The sequence below is a fragment of the Leuresthes tenuis genome, unplaced genomic scaffold (assembly GCF_036924035.1).
Source record: "Leuresthes tenuis unplaced genomic scaffold, fLeuTen1.0.hap1 SCAF_21, whole genome shotgun sequence".
In the NCBI taxonomy this organism is placed as follows: domain Eukaryota; kingdom Metazoa; phylum Chordata; class Actinopteri; order Atheriniformes; family Atherinopsidae; genus Leuresthes; species Leuresthes tenuis.
In genome coordinates this window covers 24481213-24499167 of record NW_027325375.1, presented here as the reverse complement: position 1 = coordinate 24499167, position 17955 = coordinate 24481213, and the positions used below count along the sequence as shown (strand labels likewise).

At 39.7% G+C, this 17955-nt stretch overlaps 2 protein-coding genes across 3 annotated transcripts in view; one reads left to right on the top strand and one right to left on the bottom strand.

Moving 5' to 3' along the window:
* mtmr4 (myotubularin related protein 4) overlaps window positions 1-9835 on the bottom strand; it is a 38875-nt gene extending 29040 nt beyond the window's left edge. The window contains exons 1-2 of one of the 2 annotated variants that reach the window (XM_072375455.1): window positions 9775-9835; window positions 4640-4741 (exon numbers count right to left, since the gene is read on the bottom strand). In XM_072375455.1, the coding sequence (XP_072231556.1) occupies window positions 4640-4642 (3 nt within the window). In that variant the 5' untranslated portion in view covers window positions 4643-4741; window positions 9775-9835. Of the gene's footprint in view, window positions 1-4639; window positions 4742-5811; window positions 5945-9774 lie in introns of those variants that run through there. The other variant, XM_072375456.1, reaches the window with a different exon arrangement.
* A 1354-nt stretch (window positions 9836-11189) lies between these two features.
* Window positions 11190-17712, top strand: hpda (4-hydroxyphenylpyruvate dioxygenase a). Its single transcript, XM_072375410.1, has 14 exons — window positions 11190-11270; window positions 11431-11457; window positions 11652-11714; window positions 11816-11920; window positions 12013-12055; window positions 12142-12224; window positions 13873-13962; window positions 14056-14162; window positions 15148-15225; window positions 15454-15616; window positions 15769-15840; window positions 15942-16064; window positions 16153-16269; window positions 17170-17712. The coding sequence occupies exons 1-14, from the start codon at window positions 11268-11270 to the stop codon at window positions 17281-17283; spliced, it is 1188 nt and encodes a 395-aa protein (XP_072231511.1). The 5' UTR covers window positions 11190-11267; the 3' UTR covers window positions 17284-17712.
* Window positions 17713-17955: the final 243 nt, after the last annotated feature.

Here is a 17955-nt window from a genome sequence, read left to right as displayed (position 1 = left end):
TTTGATAACTGAGCCCAGGTTTCTATTTCAGGCAGTATGTAAATAAACAAAAGCCACAATTTATTTGCAGGAGCTGGGATATCTGCATATTGCGTGGGCTCGACACGTTGCACTCCCATGCAATAGTACATGAAGTAAACAAAGCATTAGCGAAGCTGAAACACTGAAGACATTCAAACGAACAACATCCTTTCCGGTAAATGGCATCTAACAGTTGGTAATTAAACAAAGCTTTACTGGATGGAAAGGCTCCAATAACCAGCTGCTGGCAGAAGAACGCTTGAACTACAGCAGCATCTTTATTTTGTGATACCGGGTGACTCGTTCAGTGCTTTGTCATTGGGCATAACACCAATATACACCAGACCAATGTCAGTTAGCACACCTGAGGGCTTTAAACATGCAAACAAGCATCTATTTGTAGAACTGCACATCCTCAAAATTTCTCATAGTTTTATCTCAGCACAAATCTGTATTTGTATAATATGAAAGTTTTGTTATGGATTACCAACTAAGATCCCTTGAATTGATCTCACTTTTAAAGAATTAACTAGCTTCTAAATGGCTCTCCAGTTTCATAGGAAGCTACATTTGTAAAACAGAAAGCTAGCTGGACACTGGAGGAAGTAAAAACTTCATTTAAAACCACCATCTCTGCCCGAACCGGCCGCTCAAGTGAGCACCACATTTGGCTTCCCGTGTCTCAGGTTTATTTTTGGAAATTAGGGCAGCAAGTCACCAATGCAGGGTGTCAGCTTACATGTTGACACACAGATATGGAAGTCAGATATGAATAAGACATGAGCCATTAAGCTCAAAACACTGGTGTTTGCCTAAGATCATAAAACTAATCAATACACGTTAAAAAAAAACTATTCAGCCAGCCTGAAGCTGTAACAAGTAACAACATCCAGCCATCAACATTTGTCTTTATAACCAATTCCACTCACTCTGCAGGCAGCAAGAAAGCAGCAAAAAGTGTTGAGTTAAAGTTAGAGGCTCCAAATCTGACCTTTCATCCTGGAGCTGGACTTTTGATATGAAGGTTTATTACCGTCTATCAAACCTTATAAAAATAAAAATTCCAGCCCATCAAATGAATGGTCTGTGTGATAAGAAGTTATATTGAACCATGTAACTGGAAAGTAACGCACATTTGCACACATCCCAGAGGTAAAAGCGTCAATTCAACTTTAACAAATTTACATTTTTTTATTGTTTATACTAAATTAATAAATAACTCAGATAAAGTAAGCTGACAATATTTCTGAATGACCCGACATGTTGGTTTTTTTTTTGTTTTTTACATTGGTTGAGTTTCTGTTCCATTTATTCTAAAAATATCTGCAGCTATAGCAATAGTCAGTACAAGAAAGCAGTGCCAGCTAGCTTAGTATATCAAGAAATACAGTAAATATGCAGCGAAATTCAGAGATCTGGACACTACCTTTGGTAGTGTGGTGTTATGGCCTGAGATACAAAAAATTATTAACAAGCCCAGAGTAAAATCTGCATGCACAGCAGTTCTTAGACACATGATTTTTTTCCTTTGTGGTCACAAGAGATAGTCTGACATGGGATCAGTTTTGCATTTTGAGCTCCAAAGCGGGCACTGTAGTGACTTTGCTCCCTTTGGGGGCTTTTTGGGACCCCAGTCTGCCTTTTTACTGGCCTGGATCCACAATCATCTTCTGCTCCTGTTAAAGGGCTTCGATCCTCTCACACCAGTGAAAAACTTCCATCAATCCTTTTAGAAGTTGGTGCAGTTAAATGCCTTGTCGCCTCCGTTTAGGAGGCTGCTTTCTGCGTGCCCCTCTGTGGTGATTTTGCACAGAAACCCGTGTATTGAATCTAAAGGACTACTGAGCCACACACTGACAGCCAGACTTCACAAATAAGGTCAAATTGGGGTAGAAGCAAAGGTTTGTGTAGAGCTGCAATGAAAAATCATTAACAGCAGCTTCAACTACAACCTTACTGGGAGCTAAAGGTGGCTGGTCAGTGTATAAAACGCGCACTATGCCGTCAGAATCGTTTCAAGTTGTGAGCGCAGCTACCAACTGCACGTTCACGCACGAGCCCTGCTGTACGCCTGTGACCTCAGAACACGTAGTGGCTACAAGTAACATTCATGCGTTTTTTTGGTGAACGCACGCATTAATGCTCCCATGAAGATAATTGAACATTTTTGTCACGCGGAAATTAGAAGCCGCGTACGTATGAAGCAGCGTGTGCACGTTTATCTATCACTGTGACAGACAGATGTGCACGAGCTGCTTCATACGAACGCAGCTTCTTGTCACACGTGAAATACAATCTGCACGCACACAAATAACCATGCATGCACACACACACGTTGCTGCGTATCTCTATGGTTGTTTTGACATCGATATCCCACACACACACATGCACACGCACACACCCTGGTGACTCAATACTTCAGGAACAAGGTGACATTTTATGGAGCAGTGGCAGAAAAACAACCATCTCGTACATTAACTGCTCCAACTCAAAACACTGCTAAAAGGTAGCAAGACAAAACAAAGCGGGTGCCGAGGACAGAGTTAAGAAAACAACCTCATTGTCCTTATTTCTATGCTCTCATTATCCAGCTAACAACAGACACATGGTCAATAGTACGAACTCAATACCTTCCGTCTTCAGTTGGAAAAAAAACAAACCTTGAGGCTGGGAAGCAACTGAAAGCTGCTTCACAAGATGAGATTAAAAGGATCATATTACCCACGGTACAAACTGTTGGAACACAGGTCGCACCATCCCAGCTGAGAATGTAAACCGACAGAAACATTATCTGCAACTTCTAAAAAGACGTAGTTTTAGCTTTCCAACCACTTCAAAACCTCAGACTCAACAAATATTCCTGATGTGTATGCATCTGTCAATCATAAACCAACTTCAGATATGGCTTTGGCTGATGACCTGTAATTGAAACAATCTGGGGTGTGTTCAGCACACCTAAGATTGCTGTTTAAGTGCGGTTACACACAAAGTGCATAACTCTGACTCCACCCAAACGCACCAACGTACAACAGACTAATCAAAGGGAGAGCAGTGGAATGAATTGCTTGGGAATTACCTGAAATTAAATGTAAACAGGAAAAAGATGGGTCTCTCTGAAGTCTGCATTCTGCTTTTACTTTCCTTAGTAGCCACATTATTCGTTTATCAGCCCTGCCATCAATTAGGCTATGAGCTCCCTTAAAAAGGCTGAGAGCTGGGCAGCCAGCCATGGTGACATTCTGTGGACCCAGCTGACCAGAACCTCAGGATGCACGTCCTCTTGTTACACTTCCTATTTCTGTTCTATAAAAGCTGTGGCCATTGGCTTCAAGAGAAATTTGTCACTCATTTGGTCAGTGCTTCCCCTCTTTTCTAAAGACCACTTATTCCAGCTGGAGAGGTATGCTAACAGCACAGGGTGCCCCCAAATGACTGGGTCCTAAAAGCATTTTCCTTACAGACTTTGTATACTGTCTGCCTAAAAACTACAAAGTGATATCAGTTCGAGAAGCTTAGTATGCCTATACACAATGAAAAATACCCTATATGCTAACCAGTTTGTCAGGAAAGTAAAATGGTGTAAAAAGAAGAAGAATTATTTAAACAACTGCAATGTGACACAACACAAAAATACATTGTCTTAGTTTTGCTTGAATAACCAGTGGCCAGCGGGAAAGTACAACATTATAGACAAATCCTTACTTAGTAAATACTGCAATAGACTGATGCATTGATCCCCATCAGTGGAAACCTTCACTATTTGAATTCACTGCCAGCATTTAATTCTAATCTTACTTAACATTCCCCACATTTGTTAAGACTTGTGATGCTGTTAGTCTGAAATGTCCCGTTATATACTGAAAAGCAGGTCAACAGGGTCAAGACAAAAACACAGAGTTATACAGGACGCACATGGCTGGGACCCACATCAAAGATGCAACATCTGTTACCTGCTACAAAGCACTTTAACTGATGCAAAAGCATGCAGGAATCTAACCACAGAGCAACTAAGATGCAACCCTGCAGAGAAAAGCACGACTGGGCTGAAGGGTCCTGCTGCCAGGGGAAGAGCTATTTTCATCCCCTTTCCATAGATCCTGTTCGGGTCTGGGGAGGGATTAGACATCATTCCTCTTTGTCGGCACATTGAGGAGCCAGTAGGAGTCACTTTATGCAGCAACAACTGGATTATTTCAGACTCAAAGAGCAAGTTGGAGATAATGTGTGAAAGAACAACAACCAAAATCTGTGATGGAGAAACGTGTCCAGATATTTATGAAAAGACGGTTTAAAAAAAAAAAATAGAAAGCAAAGAGTCTGCATTAAAAAATAAGAAAGCAAAGACTCTGCATTAAAAAAAAAGGAAAATCTAAATTAACTGTAAGGACACTAAGAGGTGTATTGTGTTAAGCTAGTGTGCAACACTTTGGGTCATGTGCAGACTTGCACCTCACTGTGCTATTTCCTGTGAAAGAACAAAGTCCTAACTTGCCATTTTACTCTTTAGAAATGATGTTGGGTATTCAGAGCAGCAGCGAGTGTGAAAATCAGTCAAGAATCTGCGGTAGAGTATATATTAACACATGCAACCCCCTCCACAACAGCGTGATTGGCTCACCATGCTGCCAGCCAGCGTTGTAGACCGTAACTCTGGGCGCTCCTCTTCAGATCCCTCCCTCTCCTCCTGTCTACTTGGCTCTGTTGTGCCAAGCAATGGATCCTGCCAACATAAAGAAAAGGAAAAAAAACACACTCACCACCTTCAGACTTATGCTTGTGGGCGATTACTTACAGGGCTGGATTCTAAAAGTTCCTGGTTCAAAGTACAGCGTGCAGAATTAAAGCAGGCACTAAAACCATAAAGCTGTTGAATATTGATGCATAAAGAACTAACCACAACACTGAATACCCACAACCCCACATTTCTCCTTAAAGTGTCAGGGGTAAAGGCTGCCTGGGACAAGAAGTACTCTTAATAGATAAGGTCAAGTCAGAGTAAAACACACACACACACACACGTAGTGCTACAGACGGACTTGCAGGAACGTGTCTGACGTGTAGTCCGACACCTCAGCAGAGACACTCCAACAGATCAGCTGACACGACTATGGATACTCTGATTTACAGGAAATGCTAACTCAACATTCCCTGTCACATTATCAGCAATCAAACAGATAACTGCAGGAGGAGACGACAGCAGCTGAAAACAAATTCCGAAACTTTTCTGCTCGACCAAAACATCACAAGGTGCTGATCGCAATCTGACAGCATACATCTACAACACTACCTCCGCATGAACAATGTGGTCATGTGTGGGTGATCTAAAGCTGGCGGTGTAGAAGCTGTCAAAGCCCAATCCGCTTCTATCTGTTGAGAAGACACATTATAACATTGGAAATGTGAGCGGTGCAACGGGCTGTAAAATTTAAGATATTTAAACTTGAAACTAAACCACTGAACGCTTAATTCACTGAATGACACTCCGATACTGCATTCAGGAGGGGGAAGTTCACGTTCAAAGTTTACCTCCAAGAGTAAAACACTCATAGGTAGAGAGACAAAACATGAACACAGTGTTCACTTCCTTGTGTTTTGAACTAGATTTAAAAATAAACCGACTGCTGGGAGACGATGTGAAAGTTTGTCAAAGTGTGCAGAGCTGTCTTCTGACTTCCCTACACTAAGCTGTTTCTCCCCCAGACACACCCCCTTTTGCACACAGCTCCACAAAAAGAAGAAAAAAATACCCACTACTCTCAACATAGTATTTTTAAGGAAATCTTCTCTTACCTGCACTAGAAGCCGAATAAAAAATTACTTTTTGTTGAGATTTTTGTCAACCTTTGAAGGCTGAACCAAAGCTCAGTGCCCTGCAGAGTCCAAGTAGCGTCCGTCTCCCAAACACATACTGGTTGTAGTCCAATGTATGACATACCTCCCTCCCTCCCTCCCTCCCTCCCTCTTGCACTCCGTCTCTTACTCTCTCCCTCCCACTCTGCTTCGCTCCTCGAAGCGAGGCCAAAAGACTGTAGTACGGCTTCTTTTACTTTGAAAGTAGCCAAAACACTCTGCTGATTCATTTAGAAGAGGGCATAACTTTCAATTTCAGATTGCACACAAGCAGCAAGTTTTAATTTCATTCAAAAAGGTACATTAATACACTCAAAGCAATAGGAATCACTTCCTGGATAGAGAAAAAATAATGCCTCTGTATTTAACGATATAAAAATGGGCTTAAAATGAGTAATAAGTAATCTAACAAATCAAGACCATTAATTAACTTCCTATAAAGATTTAGTGTTGTTAACAATTAACTGTCTGCTTCAGTTTAATAATCCTTTTGGCTCTAAATTCTGGATTCTCTAAATTCTATAAATGTTGGGCTTCAATCCTGCATGTGGACATTTAAATAGACTCAAACGAGCCTGAACAGATGCTCCAAAGCTTGATCTTTTTGCATCTTTCTGTAAAATCAACACAAAGTTTTACATCAATACAGCTGAATCCCCAATAAAGCTGCTCTCAGGTTTTCCAGAATGTGTCAACTATGGATTTTTGGAGCAGATCATGATCACCAATTGCTGAAGGCAGGTCCAGCTGATATCGATACTGATCCCTAATCAAACTGGTTTATAATGCGACTGTATTTTCTAATGAAATATTCTTAACAACGTTCTATGCTATAAATTAAGAGAGGAGAAGGTGTTGAGATTTAATCATGAGGCAAAATGGGAATCTTATCACTCTTCAGCTTGTTCTTAGTTATGTGGAACAGTTTATAGTTGAAAGATAAATAGTTTTCGTGTGGTATAAAATGCATCATGTTTTATGAAATAAGTATTACAATAAAAAGTAAATGAGAACGGAGCTTCTATTTCACAATAAATTATACAAGAGCATTTCCCCATGGCCTACCCCCTTTCTTCCTTATTGTTTAGTTTAATTTCGTTAGCCTATGACGATCAGAGCATCGTCATGTTACAAGGGTTAGTGAGACTCTCACTCTGCTCTAATAAGATGTCATTGGGTGTCATCTGGCAAAAACAAAATCACAGCTCAGACACTCGTCTGTTCAGTGAATTCAGCTATACTTACATTTACGATGATCTCCCAAAGACAAAGTTAGAAGCGGCAGAAAGTCCACAGCGTGTGGCGTTGGACATATTTTCTAGAACTTAATTTTGCTTCTGTACATGTATACTAGGAAACGGACAGCAGAAGTTGAGCTGTAACCGAAACTTTACCACACTGTGCAGGTAATCTGTATCTGTGCAAATAAAACAACGATCCAGAAGACTCTGAAGTTCATAGAATTAATGCTCTTTACAGTCATCCAAGCTGTGAGCACCTAGCACATCTATTTCTGTACTAAAAGTGAAAATATTGTTTAGCTTAACCCTCACAAGACAGAACTTTATCAACAGCACAGCAATCCTTCATTCCATCCTCTGTTTCTGCAAAACAAAACATAGGAAGTTCTCAAAGCCGAGTCTGAGGACACTTCATTCTGCAAACATAATGCGATACATACAACGCAACAGCTTAACTGTTATTGTTCTGCTGACTTGAGGAGATTTTAAATCAGCTGAAAGCAAACAAGATGTCGTTAAATAACGATCACATGCCTGCAGTGACATCTCCCTTCTTTATCTGATGCCATTTAGAAGAAATTAATGGGAAAATAAATTATACCCTCAGAGCAGTAGCCAGAATTAGGTCGTATTTACAGAACTTAAAACAAAAAAATGTGACTGCACATGATAAAGGGCTCCGGCCCTCAGCCCTGAAAAGGTGAGGAGAGAAACAGCACTTTTAATTCCAGGCACAGCTTCCTCAGAAATGTGCATCCATTTGCATGTCAAATCCAGTACACTGTCATATGGCACCGGAAAAAGATCAGTTTTAGCTCACAGTAGTAAAAAGCTGGGTTTCATATCACAGACTGTCAAAGAAAGTTGCCTGAATGACTAAAGTATAAATATAAAATCAGGAGCAGATATTGATCCTATCACTTATCAAAATGCTGGCTTCGGTTACCAATTCTGTGCTGCAGTCAGATTTAAAACAATCACAAATTATTATGACCAACACTGTATAAAATTAAGAAAGAATGACATTAAGCCAATGTTGCTTGACCATGAGTTAATCAACATACAATCAGTTAAAAGCTACATTGATAAAAGCATGTTCCCCTTTTCTCAAATGTATATTCAACTCGCTTCTGTCTCACATGTGCAAGAAAATAAGTCTCTCTGGGTTTTAGATGGTTAGTCAAGATAAACTAGCTAAGCTTAACAAATTGTTTCTGGCTGTGGGAAGATTCAACCGGCATTTTTCACAAAACAATCGATCAAAATCATCCACACAAGAAAATCTGCATGTTAGTTGATGATAAAATCATTTGTTGCAGCCCTGTATAGAAGTTGAGCCTCAAGCTCGGAGGTGCTCCATGAAAGAGCAAAGACATTCATCGATTATCCAAAAAATACAGCTGGGTATGGGGATATTTGGACAGTGAAACTATTTATTACCCCAAATGTACAACCGACATCTAGCAGAAGTGCACACTCGAGCTTTAACTCTAAGATATGAACAAGATGTGAAACATTTATCAACTTAAGTAATTTCCCTTTGCTGGACACTATTTCCTGTGTCACACATATCATCTGAGAAATTGTCTTATCAATTAATCTAGATGCAGTTGTCTTGCGTCAGGGACTGAGCAGCCTGGGGATGGCTCCACCTGCACTTAGAACTTCACTGACAGCAAGGCGTGGGCTCACTAAACCCAGACACAGTGAAACAGACTCCTGACATTTTAACTCATTTAAAATGGCACAAACTGTCCTTTACATGGCTTTTGAGACAACTGTACAGCTACTTTCGTTTTTTTAAAAAGGGGATCTGCATATTTAGGAGCTGTAAATCCTTAAATGTGAATAACCTTATATCAAAGCTGAAATTCTGCATTTAAGGCCAATATTCATTGTGTCTAATCAAATATGTTCATATCGAATTAAATATGTTATGGACCCAGCTTTAAAGCGAGTAATTCAACTGGAAGTCAAGCAAAAAATGCTAATCTTCTGAATGCATTTTGAGACTTCGGGTCTCATAAATATATTTTTTTACAGAAAACGGATTATTTACAGTTTTTCCTGAAACATTTATTCACTGCTCATTGAAATATGATGTGTAAAAAGGAACCAAATCACAACAGAGAGGCTTTTAGTGACAGTGGCTAAGATGCCATTTCCAAACCCAGTTTCTCTTCCACAAAATAATTTTATAGAACTCAGGGAGATTCCAGGGTGCTTTCCACTGACCAAAAATTGCAATGGCTAGAAATTTCTAGAGAATAACAGGTGCTCAATTCGCCTCGTGACAACACAACAGGTGCAAACTAATAACAGGAGGTATAAAGTAAAAAAAAAAAAAAAAAGCTATGGTGAAAGTGAAAGTGGACGCCATTCTCACTGCGGGCTGACACTGTGCTCTGAGATGACAACTCGACAAACCGAAAGTGCGCCCGTGTGTGTATGTGCAATGTTTGTAAGAGGTAGCGGCATGCTAACTACCGGATAGCTACAGAATTTGAAGCCCATGGGTAAAGTTCGCTCATTTTCCCCCAAAAAACGACAAAATACCTCAGAGTTCACATGTCTATCACATGCCTGACAGTCCAAGAACATGTCACGTACAAAATATTGTTTCAAAGTTACTTCATTTTAAAAATTAAATCGAGTTACTCACTCAGAAAGAATCAGCTGACACAACGGTGACTCAGTAGACTACACGACTTCCGCATTCTTGTCCGATGACACCAGCGCCGACCAATAGTAAGAAAGAAGACTAACTAGATTACACCAATGGCGCTACGGCATTTCTACCGGCCAATAATAATTGACGCCATCCAACCCAGTGAATTGCACACACCCACAGCAGAGCCAATCAGAAACCACTAAAGTCATACAACGCACCAATAGAAAATCACAGCGCGGCACAAACTGGCTACACACAAACGGCGCTGTACGTGCGGACAGTCGCATCTACAGTACTAAGAGTACATCCAGATAGAAAATGGGTTACAGGATGAACGACCGATGACTGCATTTAACTCAAGAATATATATATATGAATATTCAGCAACAAGAATGACAAAATAAGGAGGGAAAGGACGAAAAAGACGTGGAAACAACCTTTTTTTTTAAATAAGTGGCCAGTCAGTCAGCTCTTAAAATATTTCTATATGATGTGATAGAAAATTATATATACATATATAACATCTTAAATTATGGTTGTAATTCGTATCTGAACAGATATGAATAATTGAATATGAAGATATGAATAATTTGATAATAAAAAAAAGATTCCATGGTTCCATGGTCTTATCTCTAATAATTGCCTTAAAATATATAGATAAGACACCGTATCTATTCTGTACGTTTCTGGGATTTTCAAGGCTATTACTTTATTTTAAGGTTCTGTGATGTAAAACAACTCCGCTCAAGATGATTAGTCTCATGATTACAAGTACGGGCTTCAGTTTTCGAGGGATGATCTAAATCTAAATTAAATCTTGGACTGATAACAGTATGTAGAATTACTACATAGAAATACTGAAAACAGGTAATCTGCAGGAGGTTTTAAATCAGTTAACATCCAAGCAAAAACGCTTAAAGGGTTTGTCTTCTATGGCAGGCAATGCTGCTCCATCTGGTGGTGAAAATCAGAAATCAGAGAGAGATCTCAGAGGGTCTGGTGTTTTTAGCCTCACCATTTACATTACTTGCATTTTTTCACTAATTTTTGTGGTACTCTTCCCTATTTCAGTTATAGTCATATTCTGTCCGCACTATGCTTGTTTTAATCTTTATTAAGCTGGTCAATTTTTACACATCAGTAGTTTCTCTGAGATTTGTTGCATGTTTGTGTAATATATTCTGTGTTTGAACGTCTGTACTTTGATCTTCTCCCTCACTGAAGTTAATGTGTCCATGTTGATTCCCTGAGGACCGACAGCTGTATAGTCGCTGGTCCTACAGGAGGTGACAAAAATTTGGCCACTGAGGCTGGACCATTCTGCTTAAGTGCACGAAGAAACAGGGAGGCGGACAGGTGGGTGTAGATCCTCGAGGACCAATCACAGCTGGTCATCAGGTCAGTATTTATCTGAACGCTGTCAGGCCAAACCCGGTTTTTTGACCTGTCTCTTCTCTGTACTGACACCCACCTACAATCACAGCATGGTAAGATACTTCACTTTAATCCAAATTGGTTAGGATGGGCTTAGGGGTTCTAGACGGTCTCACAACTGCATAACTGTGAGGAGTGGGTTATTTTAGAAATATGAGATCTATTAGTCTGAGCTCATGCTAATGAAAGTATGTATTCGTTTTTTTTTTTTAGACAAGCTACACAGATAAAGGAGAAAAGGTGAGGTTCAATTTCTCTTTTTGGCAGGAGTCCGTGTGTGTGGGATGCAGTTTGATGTGTGCACGAACAGTCCCTTTAATTCTGCAAAATAAGGCCTGAGTCATACAGTTACTGTTTTACTGACAGCTTAATGACTCTTTAAACTTTTATATACTTTGCAAATGTAATTCTTCTGTTCTACTTTTACTTTTTAGCCCGCCAAGGGGAAGTTTGTCAGGTTTCATCATGTCACCTTCTGGGTTGGCAACGCTAAGCAAGTCAGTATCCAAACCGACTGTTATATACAAGACATACTTTAATTTATTGTCACTTCATCGTAAATTCTTCTCACGGTAACAAAAATCACATAATTTTACAGGCTGCATCATTCTACTGTGATAAGATGGGCTTTGAGCCTTTGGCCTACAAGGGTTTAGAGACTGGCAGCCGAAATGTGGTGTCTCATGCCATAAGACAGGATAAGGTATAAAGTTTTCCTTAATATTCCTTAATAGTCTTTGAAATTACAGCATGTCGATCCCCTGCACAAATACAACCACTCCTCTCCCCTCACAGATAATATTTGTGTTTGAATCTCCGCTCAATCCTGGAAACGAAGGTGAGTTTGTTCATCAGGACACTTGAGACCATTTGAACATGGTGTACAGTATTCTCCCATTTTTTTACTTTCCTTTACTCTTTCAGAGATGGGGGATCATTTGAATAAACATGGAGACGGGGTCAAAGACATCGCTTTCCAAGTGGAGGACTGTGACTTCTTAGTCAAGGTACATTAGCTAACTATATTAAGTCTCTAATTCACCTGTTGTGGAAGTCTTGAAAACTGTTACATTGCATTTATATTACACAAATTTAGCAGACACTTTTATCCAAGAGGGCTTATAAGTGAGAAACATATTTAAGAACAATGTGGGATTAATTATTATCATTCATTTATTTTAACTTGAAAATCATTGAGGACGATGATGCAAACATGTGCAAAACATCCAATGATTGTTCAAAAGTCTTTGTAAATATAGTAAAATGATGCAAAATAAAACAATCCATAAACTCATTAGGATGCAAGACGGTGATAGAAATACAAAATATGAATATAAGAACCAAGTGCAAAGGGTTATCAAGGAACTGCTTTTCAATGTGCTTTTTGTAATTAGTTCCAGAAGATCAGAGCAGAAAAGCTAAACACACATTTTCCAAGTTTAGTAGAAACCTGAGGCACTTGTAATAGAAGTCAGTCATTTGATGTTGTCGGTCATGGTCCAGAGCACCAGTAAAGTAGTGCCTTCTGATGTGATGGTAGCTTTCCAATAAGGAATTTATAGATGAACAGCAGTAAAGATTGAACACTTCTCGCAGCCATAGAAGTCCATCATACTTTCTATTAAAGGATGCAGAGATTAATCATATAGGAACACCCAGTAATAAATCTCAGTGCAGGATGATAAATTGAATCCAAGGACTTCTATTTGGATGACATTAATGTGATCTAGAACTGACTGAAAACAGCCTTAATAATTCTCTTTTAGCAAACCAATGGGAAGTGGATCCTATTTCTTTGCAAATATACATTTGAAAAACATATTTTTGTCGTAATTTCTTGAATGTGAAATTTGAATGTGAGTTTTTAAATCAGTCCAGATTCAACATATCTGTTTTCTGCAGCTCTCTTAATAATGGATCTTTGAGTTATAGTTAAGTCAAAACTATTGCAAACTTGCCCTCTGACTCTGGTGACCATCATATACTTAGGTTTTGTGTGTCTTGCTCAAGGTCACTTCGATATGTAAAGTGACTCTGAGCAGTTGTGACGTGGGAGTATAAAGTAAATAAAATTGTAAATACTAGAGCAAAGTACAAAAATCTTCAAACTGTGCAAAGGTTCAGAACATCATTGTCACTATTTAGGCATTTATATCACTGAGTGGTGATAGATATTGAGTAATGAATAAAAAAAGGGTTATTGATTTGCGCTCCACTGTGTTCAAATAAGCTTGTTTTTTACTAATTCTGTTTTAGGTTAACTGGTTTTATACTTACTCATTTTCAAAAACCGTACCGTAGATTTCCACATGGGGTAAAAGGTGTGACACACACACAGTGTGCGTGTTGAAATAAGGGCAAACATGCCAGCGTCATAACAGATTCTACTCAGATGCCACTGTTTGAACTCTTTACCTCAGTCAAGGTCAGACTGGAGGTCTGTTAATAGAATACAGAATCACCACTGACTCACTACAGAGATCAATACGAAAGTATCATCTTTGTACGTAAGTTGTATAGATGAGCAAGTCATAACTGGCAAAAGAAAATGCACAGGGATAAATTCACTCTTCAGCCACTGGGGGGCTTCCAGGGGCCATGTGTAAGCAGAAATATAGTAAGCTACAGTTTTCCCAAACATCTCTCCACTGACAGACAGCTATGGAGCGAGGGGCTGTGATCGTCAAGGAGCCCTGGGTGGAGCAGGACAGCAACGGGAGGGTCAAGTACGCTGTGCTTCAGACGGTAAATAAAGGGTGACACATTGAAAAGTCCTGTGTGATGATACGTAAAAAACAGAAACAAATACAAATGTCGTGTACATGTTTTGTCCTTCAGTACGGAGATACAACACACACACTCATTGAGTACCTCGGACCATACAAAGGCCTTTTCCTGCCCAGCTACAAAGAGCCTATGTTCAGGGATCCTCTGTTAGCCAAACTGTAAGTTTTATAAAAAAAAATACACATGGGAGGGCTTTTATATTGTTCTGGTTTAGTCTTTTAAAAAACATATGTAGTGTTTATATGTAAATGTTCTCAGTACATATTATATGAAGGCATAGACAATAAGGTACATGCACAAGTACACATTTTATATATATATAGTGGCAAACCACAACAAATTTAATCTCAGGGCACTTCAAAGATACAGTCCAAGTCGAGCCAGTTATCTCATTCATTGTAATGCAATCATCATCCAATCAAATCAAATTCATTAAAATCCAAATGAGCCAAATTCACACTAAAGTTGCCCAGCTGAGGGAGCCTGTCTGTTTGATTCAATCCCCATTCATGAGTATGCAGAAGGCGACGATCCTGGTCCAAACTAAAAATCTGGTCATTATTGTACAGTTTTCAAGCTTTTTTTAAAATCTAAAACCACATTTGAGGTGGAAAATCCCAGTGTTGATATATACATAGCATCAGCAGTTTCAAATATATTCCTTATCATTCCTAATCATACAGATTCAGCCCAGTGATTTAAGGTTTGTATGTAGAAGAAATATGTGTGTGCTTCTGATAAATGTAACTATTACGTGGATAATATTAGGTTGTTGTTTCTGCATTAATGTGGAAACAGAATTTAATGTTGATGTTGGCACAAGTAGAGGTCATTTTAACTGATATGATGTTGGGTAGATTTAAATAAAACATTGTAGTTCCATAAGGTTTTGCGAATTGGTCTGTAACAAATAAATGTGGTGGATTACCCCCACAATATCCCACTTTAATTTCCTAATGTAATACACTTAGGCTGAGTGAATGCACTTCTTGACTCTGCAACACTTGATTTCTTTGATGAAAATGTAATAAAACTCTGGGAGGATTTCATGTGTAAAACAAAGGATGTTCTCATCAGTTTGCTACTGGAATTTTGTGGAAAATTACCAAAGCGGTGCTTCTTTTTTTTTATATCTCACTGTAGTCCACCAGTGGGTTTGAACTTCATTGATCACATTGTGGGAAACCAGCCAGATGATGAAATGGTGCCAATTTCAGATTGGTAAGATTCCTGTTTGAGTGCACGTACACCCATTGTGGACACAGCAGTCACACAAGGCAAAAGGGCAAAGTAAACACTGTACCATGTTAGTGCACAAAAACAGGCCTCAGTGCAAAATTCCTGCTCCATAAAAGTCCAGATTTTGTTTCAGTTAAGAATTACTAATAACGTATGTGTTGTTTGTTTAGCTCCTGATGTTTACTTGTGTTTATGTTTCTTAAATTCCAGGTATCAGAAATGTCTGATGTTCCACCGTTTCTGGTCAATAGACGACAAGCAGATCCACACACAGTACAGCGCGCTCAGGTCCATTGTGGTGACAAACTACGAGGAAACTATAAAAATGCCGATTAATGAACCAGCCACGGGGAAAAAGAAGTCACAAATCCAGGTGGGCCTCACTTTCTTTGAGTCTTACTCTTTCCACTGGAGGTTTGACCAGTGTCGTGGACTCCTGCAGGCTCTAGAGCTGTCGTCCAAACACTAAAGTAACCGTCACATTAATATCTGTGCATTTTGTGTCCAATACTTCTATGTTCACAGGAATATGTGGACTATAATGGGGGACCGGGTGTTCAGCACATCGCCCTCAACACATCAAACATTATTCAAGCTGTGAGTCTCATGATTGATTAGCTGGAAAATTCCACATTATTCAACAGCTCTGCAAGGTGCATTCAAGATCCTACTTTTTTCCCACTTTTGGAATGAAATAGATCGTGAACCTGCGTGAACGGGGGATGGAGTTCCTCTCAGCGCCTGACGCGTACTATGACAGCCTGCGCGAGAATCTCAGAGCTGCCAAAATAACGGTGAAGGAGGACCTCAACCGTTTACAGGTGAGGATTTTCTCAGCAAGGTGGGTCTTCAAATAGCCCTGATTCGATTGAGTTCTATAGTTAAAATGATCTGTGTGTCCCGTTTTAGGAATTGAAAATCTTAGTTGATTTTGATGACAAAGGTTACCTCCTTCAAATCTTCACCAAGCCCATGCAGGACAGACCAACCCTTTTCTTGGAGGTCATACAGAGGAATAACCACTTTGTAAGTGACCAGTAAAGCAGTGTATCTTGTGTAAGCTGAAGGTGATTTTTGTCTTTGACATTGTTCAGTTTGTCTCTGAAAGCGTGGCTGAATTAACTTCCTGTGGGGCTCACGGGTAAATATTTGTTGTTGGGCACTGACTGACCCCTACAGTGACCAACCAGTGCTTTAGAGCTTAAAAACTGTGTGCATTCATTACAATTTAGCAACTACCTTTCTATAATGAGTCTATAATTGTTCACTGCGGTCTACTACTTCAGTAGTGTGTGTCCTCTTTGTCTGGTTGGTTATCCTTGACTTGGTGGATTTACAGGCCTGTGATCTTTTTCCCTCCTTCACCACCTGTAAGAGCGAGATACAGAGCTCCCTGAACACCTGTTTACAGCTCCCACCCAGTGTGAAAAGTATAAGACCATCCCACTTGTAAAAGCTCAGTAAATCTATCACAGATACAGATTAAAAGGCTCACTACTTCACAGCGAGGGGGATCTTTGGATTGGGTTGCACCCTATGGCACTTAATTTATGACAACCAGCACCCATTCTGCTTGTCAGGACAGGCAGATCTTGTCACTTTCCAGAGCAGATGTGGATAGAATGCATGAAAGTGAGAAACTGAATCCGCAAGCAAAGACTCCCTCAAATAAATCACCAACACTTGATCTTTTGATGACCTATGAAAATATTTACATGATTCATTTGTGAGCTCTGGGTGAGCGCAGCTCCCTGTAAGTGTGATAGGGATGTTTGAACCCAGGGAGAATATTTATCTGCCGTTTGTGATCTGACATCAAAGAGTAACACACCCAGAAAGCTGTCTGTGAGAACTGTCATAAAAAATGACAAGGAAGAAGGCCGTTCTTTGAGTAGTTAGTCATCTGAGTGTCTGTTCTCTCTCCAGGGCTTTGGGGCTGGAAACTTCAAGTCGCTCTTTGAGGCCATTGAGAAGGACCAAGATGCAAGGGGCAACCTCACCGTGTTGACACCCGAGGGGCAGGCCAAAGCCTTTCGCTGATCCCCTGCCTACAGCTGCCAAACCACACTGAGACTCTATATGGCTAAATGGCTGTAGGATACATCTCAGAAGCAATCCTTACCACCCACTACAACTACAGTAGCTATATTAAACACATATCAGAGTTGAAAATCTTAATGTGACAAACAAGGGTCACTGGTTATGCCTTAAGATTTCATTGCACTAGGATTGGCTGAATAAAGGCTCTCATGTTCATTTGCGTCAGTATGTGAGTTTGACAAACGCGGGTTCAGAAATGATAACAATAGTTGGCACTTATTTGCTTTCTTCAGAAGAAAGATACAAGATTAACACAAGTCCTAAATTACAGCTAGAAGACACTTAGCTTTGGGCAACATATTCAGTATTCTGCAAGTTCTTATATAATCCCTGCAAATGAAAAAAACATAAACCATTGATGACAAGAAATTACCATGAATGTACAGCCTGGCACTTCTCATACATGTATTTTAGCCTTTGGCTGTGAACATAGCCTCACTGGTTTTCCTCTGTTAGCTAAGCTAAACTAAACTAAAATAAGCTAAGCTAAGCTAAGCATCTGCTGGTGGCACCTCAATGTTTACTTGACATCCTGAACCTAATGTCTGTCTCCTCACCTAATTCTCATTTACACAGACAAATATATGGATATCCAAAATGTCAAACTATGAC